This window comes from Schistocerca gregaria, chromosome 9, assembly GCF_023897955.1.
Source record: "Schistocerca gregaria isolate iqSchGreg1 chromosome 9, iqSchGreg1.2, whole genome shotgun sequence".
NCBI lineage: Eukaryota > Metazoa > Arthropoda > Insecta > Orthoptera > Acrididae > Schistocerca > Schistocerca gregaria.
The window spans coordinates 165,220,752-165,236,775 of record NC_064928.1 but is presented as its reverse complement, the minus strand read 5'-3'; the positions used below and the strand labels follow the sequence as shown (position 1 = coordinate 165,236,775).

General features: G+C 42.0%; 1 protein-coding gene across 18 annotated transcripts in view; it reads right to left on the bottom strand.

Annotated features, from left to right (window-relative positions):
* Positions 1 to 16,024, bottom strand: part of LOC126291830 (gastrula zinc finger protein XlCGF57.1-like) — a 308,343-nt gene that overhangs the window by 280,329 nt on the left and 11,990 nt on the right. For 15 of the 18 annotated variants that reach the window (XR_007551891.1, XR_007551890.1, XM_049985528.1 and 12 more), the window contains exon 2: positions 3,735 to 3,797. The exons of the other annotated variants lie outside the window; for them this stretch is intronic. Coding sequence is in view for 13 of the 15 variants with exons in the window: in XM_049985528.1 (XP_049841485.1) it covers positions 3,735 to 3,797 (63 nt within the window). In the remaining 2 variants the exon portion in view is untranslated. The remainder of the gene's footprint in view (positions 1 to 3,734; positions 3,798 to 16,024) is intronic. 18 annotated transcript variants of the gene reach the window in all.

Sequence of the window (16,024 nt, the reverse complement as noted above, 5' to 3'; positions counted from 1 at the left end):
CTGCAAAATTACAGAACAATATGCCTAACTTTTGTTTGCTGCAGAATTCTTGAACATATTTTCCATTCGAACATAACAGACTTCTCTCCACAGGGACACCGCCTTATCGTAGGCACCTTCAGTGCTGGGTGGGAGGGTTTGCGTGCCTCGATGAAGTCAAGAGCTATGCCGGCAGTAGTGTAGCTACTGACAGGGTCACCCAAGTCGGACCATAACAGACTTCTCTCCCTGGGGACACTGCCTTATCGTAGGCACCTTCGGTGCTGGGCGGGAGGGTTTGCGTGCCTCGATGAAGTCAAGAGCTATGCCGGCAGTAGCGTAGCTACTGGCAGGGTCACCCAAGTTGGACTAGTCTCGATTGAGGACCCAGACAAAGTGTGTCCCGCAACATAGGACAGGAGAGGGCTCTGTAGGCAGAGGGAAGCCAACCTCTCTAGGGCAGTAAACCCTAAAGAAATCCAGGTCCTCCAAGATTGGGGTTGGGCATGGGTCCAATAACCCCCCACTGTGAAAGTGACATATTACTGAACCTCAACAAGAGCCTCAGATGATGGATGAGACACAAAAAATACAACCTCTGCAAATAAAAAGGACAAAAGATTTGGCAGTAGTAACAAGGAATGTACGAACAATGTTGAAACCTGAAAAAATGAGAGAAATAGCCAATGAGATCGTATGTTCAAGTACAACATTGTAATGCTACATGAAATAAGATGGCAAGGACAAGGACAGATAGATATGCCACAGTACTCTGTGATGTATAGTGGACCAGACAGAAGAACAGGACAAGCCGGAATGGGATTCACAACAGCAAAGGAGATTGGTAAAAGTATTTTGGAATTTGAACCCATAAATGAAAGACTTAGCAGACAGAGTGAAAGGGAAATTCAGAAGCATAATGATAATAACTGCATATGCACCAGCAGAGGAAGCAGAAGAAGAAACAAAGGAAAAGTTTTATTAAGATCTAGAAAGGGCATGCAGTAAAGTACAAAAGTATGATCTGTTTTTACTTAGGGAAGTTTTTAATGCACAGGTTGGGTGAAGCGAATGTGGACGAGTATCTGGGAGATACATATTACATGAAGAAAGTAACGAGAATGGAGAAATGTTATGTCAGTTTGCTGCTAAAAATAATCTAATCACCACATGAAAGAATACATTTCAGAACATGGAAATCAAATGTAAGTGGAATAGTCAATCAAATAGACTATGTGTCAGTAAAGGCAAGATGTGCCATATCAATAATTGATGTGAAGAGCTGCAGGGGCTATAACTGTGACTCAGACCACTATGCTGTAAAAGCTGCAGTGAGGGAGAAACTATTTGTAACACCTAAACCTGAAATGGAGGAAAATACAAACTGGAACACAGAAAAACTGAATGACCCACAAGTTGTGAAAGCATACCAAGCAAAAGTTAGAGATGCACTGACTCAGTCCCTCTATCATTGATTCCCATTGTTTCCTCACTGGAAGATCCAGAAGGCAGTGAAAGAGGCAGCAGAAGACATAGTCGGTATGAGAAGAAATGCAAGAATTGAGTTGTTTGGTGATGAATGCAGGCTAGTAGTAGAACGTAAAATTGCAGCAAGACTGAGAATGATACAGAAAGAAGCAAGAAGAAACATGGAGGGGTGTACAATGAATTAAGATCCAATGCCCAAAGAATATACAAGAAAAAGAAAAACGAATGGTTGAAATCAAAGTTTAAAGAGAGAGAAGAATTAAAGGAACAGAATGAAACGAAGAAATTCCATCATGCCATGGGAATGATAAGAAAAAATTTTCAACCCAAGCAAAATTCATGCAAAAATAGAAATGGCGGGATAATAAGAGATGAACAATAAATAATACAGAGGTGGGCAGAATACTTTGAAGATATGCTCAACAAAAACTCAGATCAGGTCCCAAGAGGTACAGAGGAACAGGAAGAGAACACAGAGGCAAGAGAAATTGATAGGAATGAGGCACAAAAGGCCAACAATGCTGGAAGTGGAAACACTGATACATAAACTAAAAAATAACCGTGCACCCAGTGAAGATGGGATCATGTCAGAACTAAAAATCAGGACAGCCTCTAAGACTGAAATATTTAAAATAATAAAGAACATACAAGTAAATGAAAGCATGACAGAGGAGTGAAATACTGGAATAATATGCCCAAAATATAAGAAAGGAGAAAAGCTCAGTTGTCAAAACTATAGAGGCATAACACTACTGAATACAGTATATAAGATTTTCTCTAGAATGCTGACTGAAAGAATAAAGTAGTGCACTGAAAAGATACTCTGAGAATACCAATGTGGATTCTGACCAAACAGAGGTAAATCTGACCCTGTTTGTTGTTGGACAAATGATGGAAAAATTTTATGAATATGATATAGATCTCCACTTCCTGTTTGTTGACCTTAAACAAGCGTTTGATAGTATTAATAGACTAGCACTGTATAAAGGGCTCAGCCAGATATGCGCATACACAGATGATATTGCCATCATGACAAGGGATGTAACAACGCTTAAAGAAATAAATGTACAAATGGAAGCAGAAGGAACAAGTATTGGACTTGCTGTAAATAAAAGCAAGACAAAATATATGGTTATGTCCAATTCTGAAGCTAGAAGAACACCAGAGGACCTGAAGATCTCTGATAAATGCTTCAAAGCTGTTAGATACTTCCATTATCTAGATGTCCTCCTAGCCACTGATACTAGTATGAGACAATGTATTAGAGAAAGGATACATGCAGGAAACAAATCCTACTATGTATACCTAAAGATACTAAAAAACTCGCATTACAAGAACAACTAAATTGAGAGCATACTTTTCTCTTGTGTAACCTGCTGCCACATTTGGATCAGAAACGTGGACATTGACAGAAGCAGACAGTAACAGCCTAACAGTATTTGAAACACAAATCTTACAAAAAATCTATGGGCCTGTGAGAGAGGCAAAAGGTTGGAGAGTGAGAAACAACCATGAAATACAGGAGCTTATACAAGGGAAAGATACAGTGAAATTCGTCAAATCTCAAAGAATTTGTTGGTCAGGACATATGGAGAGGATGACGGAAGACAGGATGCCCAAACAAATAATGAATTCCACCAGAAGGACGGGCGGACCAAAAGCTAGACGGATGGACAATGTGCTGGCTGACCTTGCCAAGAAGGGGATCTGTGGATGGAAGGAAAAAGCTGGGAACAGAGAGATATGGAGGAAGATTGTTGAGGAGACCAAGGCCCACCAAGGGATGTAGTGCCGAAGTGTGTGGTGAAGTTATTAAATGTGACGGGTAAACATTCTCTAAAACAACACACCTAGCCAGTGCAATAAGGCAAAAGAATCATGGGCTGACTATCCATAAAACATATAAAATGCAGCTTTGTTGAATCAAGGCTTAGGTAAAGTACTGGAAAGCAATAATCATTAGAAATGTTAATGCACACATTTCAACTTTAAGACTTTAAATAATAGCACTAAAAATCAGTCAAACTTGTACCATGTTATCACAAAAAAGTGACACACATTGACTGAAGTAAGTCTTGGTAACAAAAGATCTAAAGCAGGCAGTAATTTATATTTGAAAGTCTATGTGATTGTGTTGGGCAATAAATTATTTCACAAAGACTTATTTTCTTCTTTCTTGATTAAAAGAGTTGCTGCTTTTTAAGTTTATTTCTTTATACTGCCTCATGTTAATGAATAACATAAATGCTCAAGTTAATATTACTTACTGGCTCTTGTTTGATGGCCGTCACATCAAAAGCACAACGTGCATATTGTTCTGGGGACATATCCTGCAACATTTATACAATTGTAAACAAACTACAAGAAACAAACAGAAAATAAAATATGCATCACAAAAAAGTAGATGAAAATTTGGGAGTGGAGAATTATGGTCTGTATTTGGAGTCCATTTTAGAACAGATGAGTGAAATATGCTATACGAAAATCAGAAGCTTCAGGGATAAATAAAGAGATCAAAAGGTTCAGGAAGCAACACTAAGAGTTGAAGGCCTTTAAAAGGAATCAGTAAATGAGAAGAGAGTGACACAGAGCAGAAGCTTGTAACACATGTTATTCAATCTGTATATTGGGCAAGCAACAACAGTAATCAAGGAGAAAGTCTTGAAATAAATGAATGTTGGTGAAGATGTCAAAATATTTAAATATTACTGCTGACAGTGTAATTCCAACAAAGACAGCACAGAACTAGGAATACCAGTTGAGTGGAAGGGGTAGTGTCTCAAAAATATGTTATAAGATGGACATAAATAATAGTAAAACATCGATAATGGAATACAGTCAAATTAAACCACTGTACTCAGGGTATTAGATTAGGAAATGATACATTAACAGTAGCAGATGAGATCTGCTATTTGGGTAGCAAAATAACAAATAATGATAGAAATAAAATGGATATAGTGCAGACTGTAAAGTTTCCCAATGAAATGAATGTTTCAGAGATGAATAGAAATGTAAATGTTGGAAACTTTACTAACTTCTATTCCATCTGCCAATGCGCAAAGATCTTTCAGGAAGTTCTGAAAACTTAAATTCAGACAAAAAATAGGAGAGATGAGAGAACGACATGGGTTCAGAGCAAGATGGTCCACAGTAGACCTAACTTTTGCTGTAAGGCAGATACAGAAGCTCCACTATGAATATGGAATACATCTACTGGTGGCCTTCCTGGATACTGAAAAAGCATTTGATAGTGTATGTACAAACAAAGTATGGAAGATACTGCAGTAAAGAGGAGTATAAAAGCAGACTACATGGAGGACAAGACAAATGTGCAATGGGATTGTGAGCTGTGTCAAAGTGGGGGAAGAGAGATCAGATTGACTGGAACAGAATAATAACTTGAGGCAGGAAGGTGGACTCAACATTGTTGCTCTTCATTATTGTGCTACATGAGACAGTGGTCAGACTGACACAAGTAATTGGTGGAAAGATGCAAGTAGTGGTGTTTGCTCACGATTTGATGATTTGGAGAAACATGGAGACAGAAGTGCACAAGCAGTTGGAATATAAACACATGGGATGAAATTTGGCATAAGTAAGTGTGAAATGATGATAACAGCTAGGAACAAAGTGTGGAAATTGGAGCAACTGGTGGGAAATTACTTAGGAAAGGGCGAGTTTCAAGTATCTGGGAAGCTTAATACAGGTAAATGAGAAAAATGCCATAGAAAATAAATGTGCAGGTTGGCAGGTTGGAGAATGGGGGGGGGGGGGGGGGCAGTATATGATCCATTCTAGAACAGTAATGGATGTTGGATATGGTGCAAATCTGTCTCTCAAAGCTAGTAAAAGGGTTATACAATGGACAATGCCATGGAGACTTGGGTAACAAAGAGAGCGAAGCAAATTACAAGTTAGTAACATGAAGTGCTGGAGTAGAAGTATTGGAGTGACAAAGATGGAAAGGTTAAGCGATGAGAGGATTAGGGAATTACTAAAGGAGGAACCATTACAGGATAGGACAAAGGAACCCATGGTTAGATAGCATGGTCATGTTAAGCGAATGGAGAAGATGATAAACAGAAAAATGCATGAGATGAAAGAGAAGAGAAAAAGACTGAGAGGAAGAGTAAGAGAGAGGTGGCTGAAATGAGTGAAGGACTGCACATGAAAGAGAGGAGAAGATGGGATCATGCTGGAGACAGAGAAATGTTGGAAAGGCAGAAGGCAATGAAGATGCTTGTGTTTCAAACAGATCCAGGTAATGGCTGGAAACTGTATAATATTACCAACAAAAGTCTTTTTTGAAAAGACTGTCTCGAATGTAGCCTTGCTTGGAAGCAAAATATGGATGATAAACAGTGTGGATAAGAATAGGATAGAAGCTTCTGTAATCTAATGCTACTGAAGAAAACTATAGATTACATGAGTAGATTGAATAAATAATAGAATGGTACTGAATTTACATGAAGACAAATGAGCTTGTGGTATAACTCACCCAAAAGACAGATTCAGATGATACAACACATCTTAAGGCAATAGAGGGAAATGTGTACCACATATTAGACCAATAACATATGATACAGCACACAAGCATTTTGTAAACAATTTTGTTTGTAAACTGGCTGCATTTTCCTAGTATCCCACCCACGAGCCAAAGTATGATGCTTGCTCTACCTATGACTGATCCAACATGACTGTTCCACTTATTATCCACAAATTGTTTCACTCTGGTAATAGTGATGGTGATGATGATGATGATGATGATGATGATGGTTCTAATTGTGACTATTTTCCAGCATAGAATACTACTTTTCTGTTTTCAAAAATGCACAATTTTACATTTCTGAACACTGAAAGCGAGTTGTCATTCTTTGCACCACTTTGTAAATGTGACCAAGATCTGACAGGATATTTGTCCAGTTTCTTTAGACAGTACTTCATTACTGATAACTATATTATCTGCAAAATGTCTTAAGTTGTTTCTAATGTTATCTATCAGATCATTAATATGTAATATTAATTGGAAATGTCACACACACTTCACTATGACACAACTGAAGCTGCTTCTACTTCTATCAACTATACATCATCCAAGATAACATGGAAGAATCCCCCCCTTCCCGCACCAAAATATCTTGAATCCTTTCATTCACAAATTCTGTTCCTGTTTCACACAGAAGAACCATACAAACATACCATCACTGTACCATTGGACCGCCTCCCATATGGATGACAGAGAAATAAGCACACCTCATGTAAATAAATCACCAGGTCCAGATGGAATCCCAGTTCGAGCTTACAAAGACTACTCTACAGCATTGGCCCCTTACCTAGCTTGCACTTATCATGGATCTCTTGAACAGCACAAAGCCCCAAATGACTGGTAAAAAGTGCAGGTGACTGCAGTATATAAGAAACGTAAAATAATGGAACTGCAAAATTACAGAACAATATGCCTAACTTTTGTTTGCTGCAGAATTCTTGAACATATTTTCCATTCGAACATAACAGACTTCTCTCCACAGGGACACCGCCTTATCGTAGGCACCTTCAGTGCTGGGTGGGAGGGTTTGCGTGCCTCGATGAAGTCAAGAGCTATGCCGGCAGTAGTGTAGCTACTGACAGGGTCACCCAAGTCGGACCATAACAGACTTCTCTCCCTGGGGACACTGCCTTATCGTAGGCACCTTCGGTGCTGGGCGGGAGGGTTTGCGTGCCTCGATGAAGTCAAGAGCTATGCCGGCAGTAGCGTAGCTACTGGCAGGGTCACCCAAGTCGGACTAGTCTCGATTGAGGACCCAGATAAAGTGTGTCCCGCAACATAGGACAGGAGAGGGCTCTGTAGGCAGAGGGAAGCCAACCTCTCTAGGGCAGTAAACCCTAAAGAAATCCAGGTCCTCCAAGATTGGGGTTGGGCATGGGTCCAATAACCCCCCACTGTGAAAGTGACATATTACTGAACCTCAACAAGAGCCTCAGATGATGGATGAGACACAAAAAATACAACCTCTGCAAATAAAAAGGACAAAAGATTTGGCAGTAGTAACAAGGAATGTACGAACAATGTTGAAACCTGAAAAAATGAGAGAAATAGCCAATGAGATCGTATGTTCAAGTACAACATTGTAATGCTACATGAAATAAGATGGCAAGGACAAGGACAGATAGATATGCCACAGTACTCTGTGATGTATAGTGGACCAGACAGAAGAACAGGACAAGCCGGAATGGGATTCACAACAGCAAAGGAGATTGGTAAAAGTATTTTGGAATTTGAACCCATAAATGAAAGACTTAGCAGACAGAGTGAAAGGGAAATTCAGAAGCATAATGATAATAACTGCATATGCACCAGCAGAGGAAGCAGAAGAAGAAACAAAGGAAAAGTTTTATTAAGATCTAGAAAGGGCATGCAGTAAAGTACAAAAGTATGATCTGTTTTTACTTAGGGAAGTTTTTAATGCACAGGTTGGGTGAAGCGAATGTGGACGAGTATCTGGGAGATACATATTACATGAAGAAAGTAACGAGAATGGAGAAATGTTATGTCAGTTTGCTGCTAAAAATAATCTAATCACCACATGAAAGAATACATTTCAGAACATGGAAATCAAATGTAAGTGGAATAGTCAATCAAATAGACTATGTGTCAGTAAAGGCAAGATGTGCCATATCAATAATTGATGTGAAGAGCTGCAGGGGCTATAACTGTGACTCAGACCACTATGCTGTAAAAGCTGCAGTGAGGGAGAAACTATTTGTAACACCTAAACCTGAAATGGAGGAAAATACAAACTGGAACACAGAAAAACTGAATGACCCACAAGTTGTGAAAGCATACCAAGCAAAAGTTAGAGATGCACTGACTCAGTCCCTCTATCATTGATTCCCATTGTTTCCTCACTGGAAGATCCAGAAGGCAGTGAAAGAGGCAGCAGAAGACATAGTCGGTATGAGAAGAAATGCAAGAATTGAGTTGTTTGGTGATGAATGCAGGCTAGTAGTAGAACGTAAAATTGCAGCAAGACTGAGAATGATACAGAAAGAAGCAAGAAGAAACATGGAGGGGTGTACAATGAATTAAGATCCAATGCCCAAAGAATATACAAGAAAAAGAAAAACGAATGGTTGAAATCAAAGTTTAAAGAGAGAGAAGAATTAAAGGAACAGAATGAAACGAAGAAATTCCATCATGCCATGGGAATGATAAGAAAAAATTTTCAACCCAAGCAAAATTCATGCAAAAATAGAAATGGCGGGATAATAAGAGATGAACAATAAATAATACAGAGGTGGGCAGAATACTTTGAAGATATGCTCAACAAAAACTCAGATCAGGTCCCAAGAGGTACAGAGGAACAGGAAGAGAACACAGAGGCAAGAGAAATTGATAGGAATGAGGCACAAAAGGCCAACAATGCTGGAAGTGGAAACACTGATACATAAACTAAAAAATAACCGTGCACCCAGTGAAGATGGGATCATGTCAGAACTAAAAATCAGGACAGCCTCTAAGACTGAAATATTTAAAATAATAAAGAACATACAAGTAAATGAAAGCATGACAGAGGAGTGAAATACTGGAATAATATGCCCAAAATATAAGAAAGGAGAAAAGCTCAGTTGTCAAAACTATAGAGGCATAACACTACTGAATACAGTATATAAGATTTTCTCTAGAATGCTGACTGAAAGAATAAAGAAGTGCACTGAAAAGATACTCTGAGAATACCAATGTGGATTCTGACCAAACAGAGGTAAATCTGACCCTGTTTGTTGTTGGACAAATGATGGAAAAATTTTATGAATATGATATAGATCTCCACTTCCTGTTTGTTGACCTTAAACAAGCTTTTGATAGTATTAATAGACTAGCACTGTATAAAGGGCTCAGCCAGATATGCGCATACACAGATGATATTGCCATCATGACAAGGGATGTAACAACGCTTAAAGAAATAAATGTACAAATGGATGCAGAAGGAACAAGAATTGGACTTGCTGTAAATAAAAGCAAGACAAAATATATGGTTATGTCCAATTCTGAAGCTAGAAGAACACCAGAGGACCTGAAGATCTCTGATAAATGCTTCAAAGCTGTTAGATACTTCCATTATCTAGATGTCCTCCTAGCCACTGATACTAGTATGAGACAATGTATTAGAGAAAGGATACATGCAGGAAACAAATCCTACTATGTATACCTAAAGATACTAAAAAACTCTCATTACAAGAACAACTAAATTGAGAGCATACTTTTATCTTGTGTAACCTGCTGCCACATTTGGATCAGAAACGTGGACATTGACAGAAGCAGACAGTAACAGCCTAACAGTATTTGAAACACAAATCTTACAAAAAAATCTATGGGCCTGTGAGAGAGGCTAAAGGTTGGAGAGTGAGAAACAACCATGAAATACAGGAGCTTATACAAGGGAAAGATATAGTGAAATTCGTCAAATCTCAAAGAATTTGTTGGTCAGGACATATGGAGAGGATGACGGAAGACAGGATGCCCAAACAAATAATGAATTCCACCAGAAGGACGGGCGGACCAAAAGCTAGACGGATGGACAATGTGCTGGCTGACCTTGCCAAGAAGGGGATCCGTGGATGGAAGGAAAAAGCTGGGAACAGAGAGATATGGAGGAAGATTGTTGAGGAGACCAAGGCCCACCAAGGGATGTAGTGCCGAAGAAGAAGACATAATAGACTTTCTCGAGACAGAGAAGCTTATGTCCACAAATCAGCATGGTTTTATAAGGCATTGCTCATGTGAATTTTAGCTTGCCCTGTACTGATAATCATGGATGAAGGGAACAGGCAGCTACCATACTTCTAGATTTCCAGAAACCATTTGACATGGTGCCCTATTGCAGGCTGTTAATGAAGGTACGAGAATAAGGAATTAGTTCACAGATATGTGAGTGGCTTGATGACTTCTTATACAATAGAATCCAGTATGTAGTCCCCGATGGCATGTGTTCGTCAGAGACAAGGGTGTCGTCAGGAGTGCACCAGGGAAATGTGATAGGACCGCTGTTGTTTGTTCTCCATACACGTAAATGATTTGGCGGACAGAGTAGGCAGCAATCTGTGGTTGTTTGTTGATGATGCTGTGGTGTACGGTAAGGTGTTACAGTCGAGTGACTGTAGGAAGATACAAGATGACTTAGACAAAATTTATAGTTGTGTTATGAATGGCAGCTAGCCCTAAATGTGGAAAAATGTAAGTTAATGCCGATGAGTAGAAAGAACAAAACTGTTATGTTCAGATACAGTATTACTAGCGTCCTGCTTGACACAATCAAGTTGCTTAAATATCTGGGCGTAACATTGCAAAGTGACATAAAACTGTGGTAGGTAAGGCAAATGGTCAACTTTAGTTTATTGGGAAAATTTTAGGAAAGAGTGGTTCACCTTTAAATAGGATGCTGGTGCAACCTATTCTTGAGTACTGCTCAAGTGTTTGGGATCCATACCAGGTTGGATTGAAGGAAGACACTGAATCAATTCAGAAGTGGGCCACTTGTTACCAGTAAGTTCGAACACACGTAAGTGTTACAGAGATGCTTTGGGAACTAAAATGGGAATCCCTGGAGAAAACAGGACCTTCTTTTCAAGAAACGCTATTGAGAAAATTTACATAACTCGCACCTGAAGCTGGCTGCGAATGAATCTACTGCCACCAACATACATCACACATAAGGACCGTGAAGATAAGATACAAAAAAATTAGGGCCCAAAGGTATGTATGGACATTTGTTTTTCCCTCACTCTATTTGCGAGTGAAACAGGAGGGGAAAATGACTAGTAGTGGTACAGGATACCCTCTGCCACGCATTGCACTGTGGCTTGTAGATTATCCATGTACATGCAGATTCAGAACGGCTCCTTGACACATGAACTGCGGGACAGACACGAGCTGGCAGCGGCTCCATTATGCATTCATGTGGGCATCCACGAGTCCAGTGGAGCTCGGGCAAGACACTGTGATGGCCAAGGACTATCATACACTTGTTGCAGACAATCTACATCCCTTCATGACTATCGTGTTTCCCCTACGGCAGTGGCATTTTTCAACAACGACAGGATTGTGACTGAGTGGCTTGAAGAACACAGTGGCGAGTTCCAATTGATATGCTGGCTCTCAAATCACCAGATCTGAACCCAATCAAACACATCTGCAATGTGATTGACTGTGGCATCAGAGCTCATCGACTCCCTCTGCAGAATTTACGGAAATTAGGTGGCTTGTGTGTGTAGGTGTGGTGCTAACTGGTTGCTTGGATGGTTGGTTTGTGGGGGTTGAAGGGACCAGACTGCGATGTGATTGACTGTGGCGTCAGAGCTCATCGACTCCCTCTGCAGAATTTACGGAAATTAGGTGGCTTGTGTGTGTAGGTGTGGTGCTAACTGGTTGCTTGGATGGTTTGTTTGTGGGGGTTGAAGGGACCAGACTGCGAAGGTCATTGGTCCCTTTTTCCACGACCGTGAAGCATCCACAAGGGATAAAAAACAAGCAACAGAAATGACAAGGGATGACACAGAACAAGAAAGTCACAGACAAAGACCAGACAAAAGGAATTAAAAGCACACAGAGTGTGACAGTGGTTGGCCAACCATGGAAACAATAAAAGGAAAAGCCAATCACCAAGAGACACATTAAAAACCCCAATCTAAAACCGTATTCCAAAGGCCAGACTCAACACAAAAAAGCTAAACCCTTAGATCGAGCAATAAAAGTCCCCTGCACAAATAAAACTCAAAACTAAGTCTGCCATTGCAGCATGATCCATTGAAAGCACAGGGAGTGTATCAGGCAGCACAAATGTCCACCTGAATGCAGATAAAAGCAGACAGGCCAACAAGATGTGGACGGACCACTGTCAACACTGATCCACAGCAACATAGAGGAGGGTCCTCAGGGTGCAAGAGATGACCGTGCGCAGCTGTCAGGAAACAACTGAGTCCTTGGGGAAGGCTTGCAAGGAGGAGCCCCACACACCTGTAGTCTCCATGATGACCCAAAGATTGTTGGGTGAAGGCAGTGTGAGCCATTTATCACCCCAGGTGTCAAGGACCTCCTGTCGCCAAACCACTTGGAGATCACACTCCGAAAGGCCAATCGCCAAGGCTGGTGCATCGACAGCCTGTTTAGCCTGCGTGTCAACACGTTCATTACCCAGGATGCCAACATGACCCGGGGTCCACACAAAGACCACGGAGCGGACACAACAGGAGAGAGTATGCTGAGACTCCTGGAAAGACATAAGCAGATGAGAGCGAGGGAAACAGTGGTTGACAGCTCATAAACCACTCAGGGAGTCACTACATATAATGAAGGACTAACCTGAGCAGGAGGGGATATACTCTAGGTTGTGAGAGATTGCGACAAGCTCTGCAGTGAAAACACTGCAGGAAGTCAGCAATGAGCGTTGTTCATAATTATCCCCAAGAGTAATAGCATAACTATCTCGACCAGCAACCATCGAACTGTCGGTATAGGCCACATCAGAGCCGTGAAAGGCATCAAAGTTAAAAAGAAAGTTCTAGGGGAGGGCCTCAGGAGGAAGTCAGTCCTTTGGGCCCTGTGCCAAATCCAGCCGAAGGCATAGGCGAGGCACACACCATGGGGGTATACGTATAGGGCCCCAGAAAAGAGGTGGGAGAAGGAAAAACTCAAGCCCAGAGAGAAAAGCCCGGAAGCGAACCACTATTTTATCCCCTGACCTGGGCCGCAGTTCTAGCAGATGAAAGACCAAGTTGGGGAACAGGAGACAGTAATTTGGATGCCCGGGCAAGCTACAGACATGTGCAGCATAAGCAGCCAGTAGACATAGGCGCCAGATCTGCAATGGAGGGACGCCAGCCTCAACAAGTATGCTGTGTACAGGGCTTGTGCGGAAAGCTCCAGTTGCGAGTCGGATCCCGCAGTGAAGTATGGGGTCAAGCAACCGCAACGCCGAAGGCAATGCCGGACCATAAGCCAGGCTCCTGTACTCGAAGTGGGACTGAATCAACACCTGATACAGTCTTAGAAGGGTAGACCGGTCGGCACCCCAGCTGGTGTGACTCAAGCAACAAAGAGCATTAAGAGGGTGCCAGCATGTTTGTTTAAGCTGCTGAATATGAGGGAGCCAAGTCAACCGGGTATCACAATGTAAGCCCAAACAACAGTGCATCTCCACCACGGCAGGGGGTTACTTTCAAGATAAAGCCGTGGTTCAGGGTGAACAGTGTGACACCGACAGAAATGCATGATGCAGGTCTTGCTGGCTGAGAACTGGAAGCCGTGCGTGACGACCTCTAGACTGCACCCTGCGGATAGCGCCCTGTAGCTGCCATTCAGCAACCGCAATGCCAGTGGAGCTATAGTACAGGCAAAAGTCATCAGCATACAAAGAAGCTGATATGGATGTTCTCACAGCTCCAGCCAGCCCATTGATAGCAACTAAAAAGAGGCAGACACTCAATGACAGAGCCTTGCGGGACCCCATTCTCCTGGACTCAAGGGGAACTACAGGTTACACACTGAAGGAACAAAGTGAAAGAAAATTTTGAATAAAAATCAGGAGCGAGCACCTAATACCCTACCCATGAAGCATAATGCCATGTGGTATCGTATGCCTTCCGCATGTCAAAACAGATGCCACCAGATTCTGATGGCAGACAAATGCCATATGGATGGTAGACTCCATACAGACCAGATTACCGGTGGCACCATCCTGAGATGGAGCCAGAAGGCCTCGAGACTCAAGTAGCCAACTTAACCTCTGGCTCACCAAGCATTCAAGCAACTTGCACAGAACGTTCGTGAGGCTAATGGGGTGGTAGCTCTCCACCTCCAGTGGTTCTTGCCAGGCTTCAACACTGGTATGATAATTCTTTCCTGCCACTGAGACGGGAACTCACCCTCAATCCACATACCGTTGAAAGGGTCTAGTAGGTATCACTGGAACTTCACCGAGAGGTGTTTGAGCAACTGATAGTGGATGTGATCCGTCCCGGGAACCGCATCAGGACAAACGGCTAGGGTACTGTGGAATTCCACTCAATGAATGGAACATTGTACTATTCAAGGTGGCGCATGTGGAATGTAAGGCTTCAACGCTCCAACCACTCGTTCAGGGAGTGGAAGGCCAGTGGGTAATTAGTAGAAGTGGAACTCTGAGCATAATGCTCCGCTAAGAGTTTTGCAATTGTGTCGGAGCCAATACAGACTGCTCAGGGAAAGCCCAGGTACGCTGACGAGGGTCCAATAGCCATAGAGGCACCTAATCTTGGCACAAACCTGCGATGGAGAGGTACAGAGGCCAATGGTGGAGACATACCTTTCCCAGCAGGCCTGCTTGCATCAGCGAATAAGGCGGCGGGCTAGGGCACAGAGCCATTTAAAGGCGATAGGTGTTCCAACGATGGGTGCTGCTTACGACATTGGAGGGACTGCCTGCGATCTTAAATCACCTCAGCGATCTCGGATGACCAGCAAAGCACAGTCCTCGGCCAAGGGGACCTGGAAGAACAGGGAATTGCAGATTCCACGGCAGGAATGATGCTGGTGGTGATCGTGTGAACCATCACATCAAAGGTGTCATCAGAATGAGTCTCAATAGTGGCAACGGAGGCGAACAAGTCCCAGTCAGCCTTGTTCATAGCCCATATGGAGGGGCGTCCGGAAGAGTGACGCTGTGGCAGTGTCAGAAAGTCATGCACACTCCATTGGACTGATGGTCGAAGGCTAGGGATGCAGACCAAAAGGTCGATGGCTGAGTACATGCCATGTGCCACACTGAAATGTGTGGAGGCACCATTATTTAAGAGGGAAAGGTCAAATTGTGCCAACACTTGCTCAACAACAGTGCCTCAGTCTGTTGCCACCAAGCCACCCAACAAAGGGTTGTGTTGTTGTTGTCGTCCTCAGTTCTGAGACTGGTTTGATGCTGCTCTCCATGCTACTCTATCCTGTGCAAGGTTCTTCATCTCCCAGTACGTACTGCAACCTAAATCCTTCTGAATCTGTTTAGTGTATTCATCTCTTGGTCTCCCTCTATGATTTTTACCTTCTACGTTGCCCTCCAATACTAAATTGGTGATCCCTTGATGCCTCAGAATATGCCCTACCAACCGGTCCCTTCTTCTAGTCAAGTTGTGCCACAAATGTCTCTTCTCTCCAATTCTATTCAACACCTCGTCATTAGTTATGTGATCTACCCATCGAATCTTCAGCATTCTTCTGTAGTACCACATTTCGAAAGATTCTATTCTCTTCTCATCTAAACTATTTATTGTCCATTTTTCACTTCCATACATAGCTACACTCCATACAAATACTTTCAGAAACGACTTCCTGACACTTAAATCAATACTCGATGTTAACAAATTGCTCTTCTTCAGAAATGCTTTCCTTGCCACTGCCAGTCTACATTTTATATCCTCTCTACTTTGACTATCACGAGTTATTTTGCGCCCCAAATAACAAACCTCCTTTACTACTTTAAGTGTCTCATTTCCTAATCTAATTCCCTCAGCATCACCCGACTTAATTCGACTA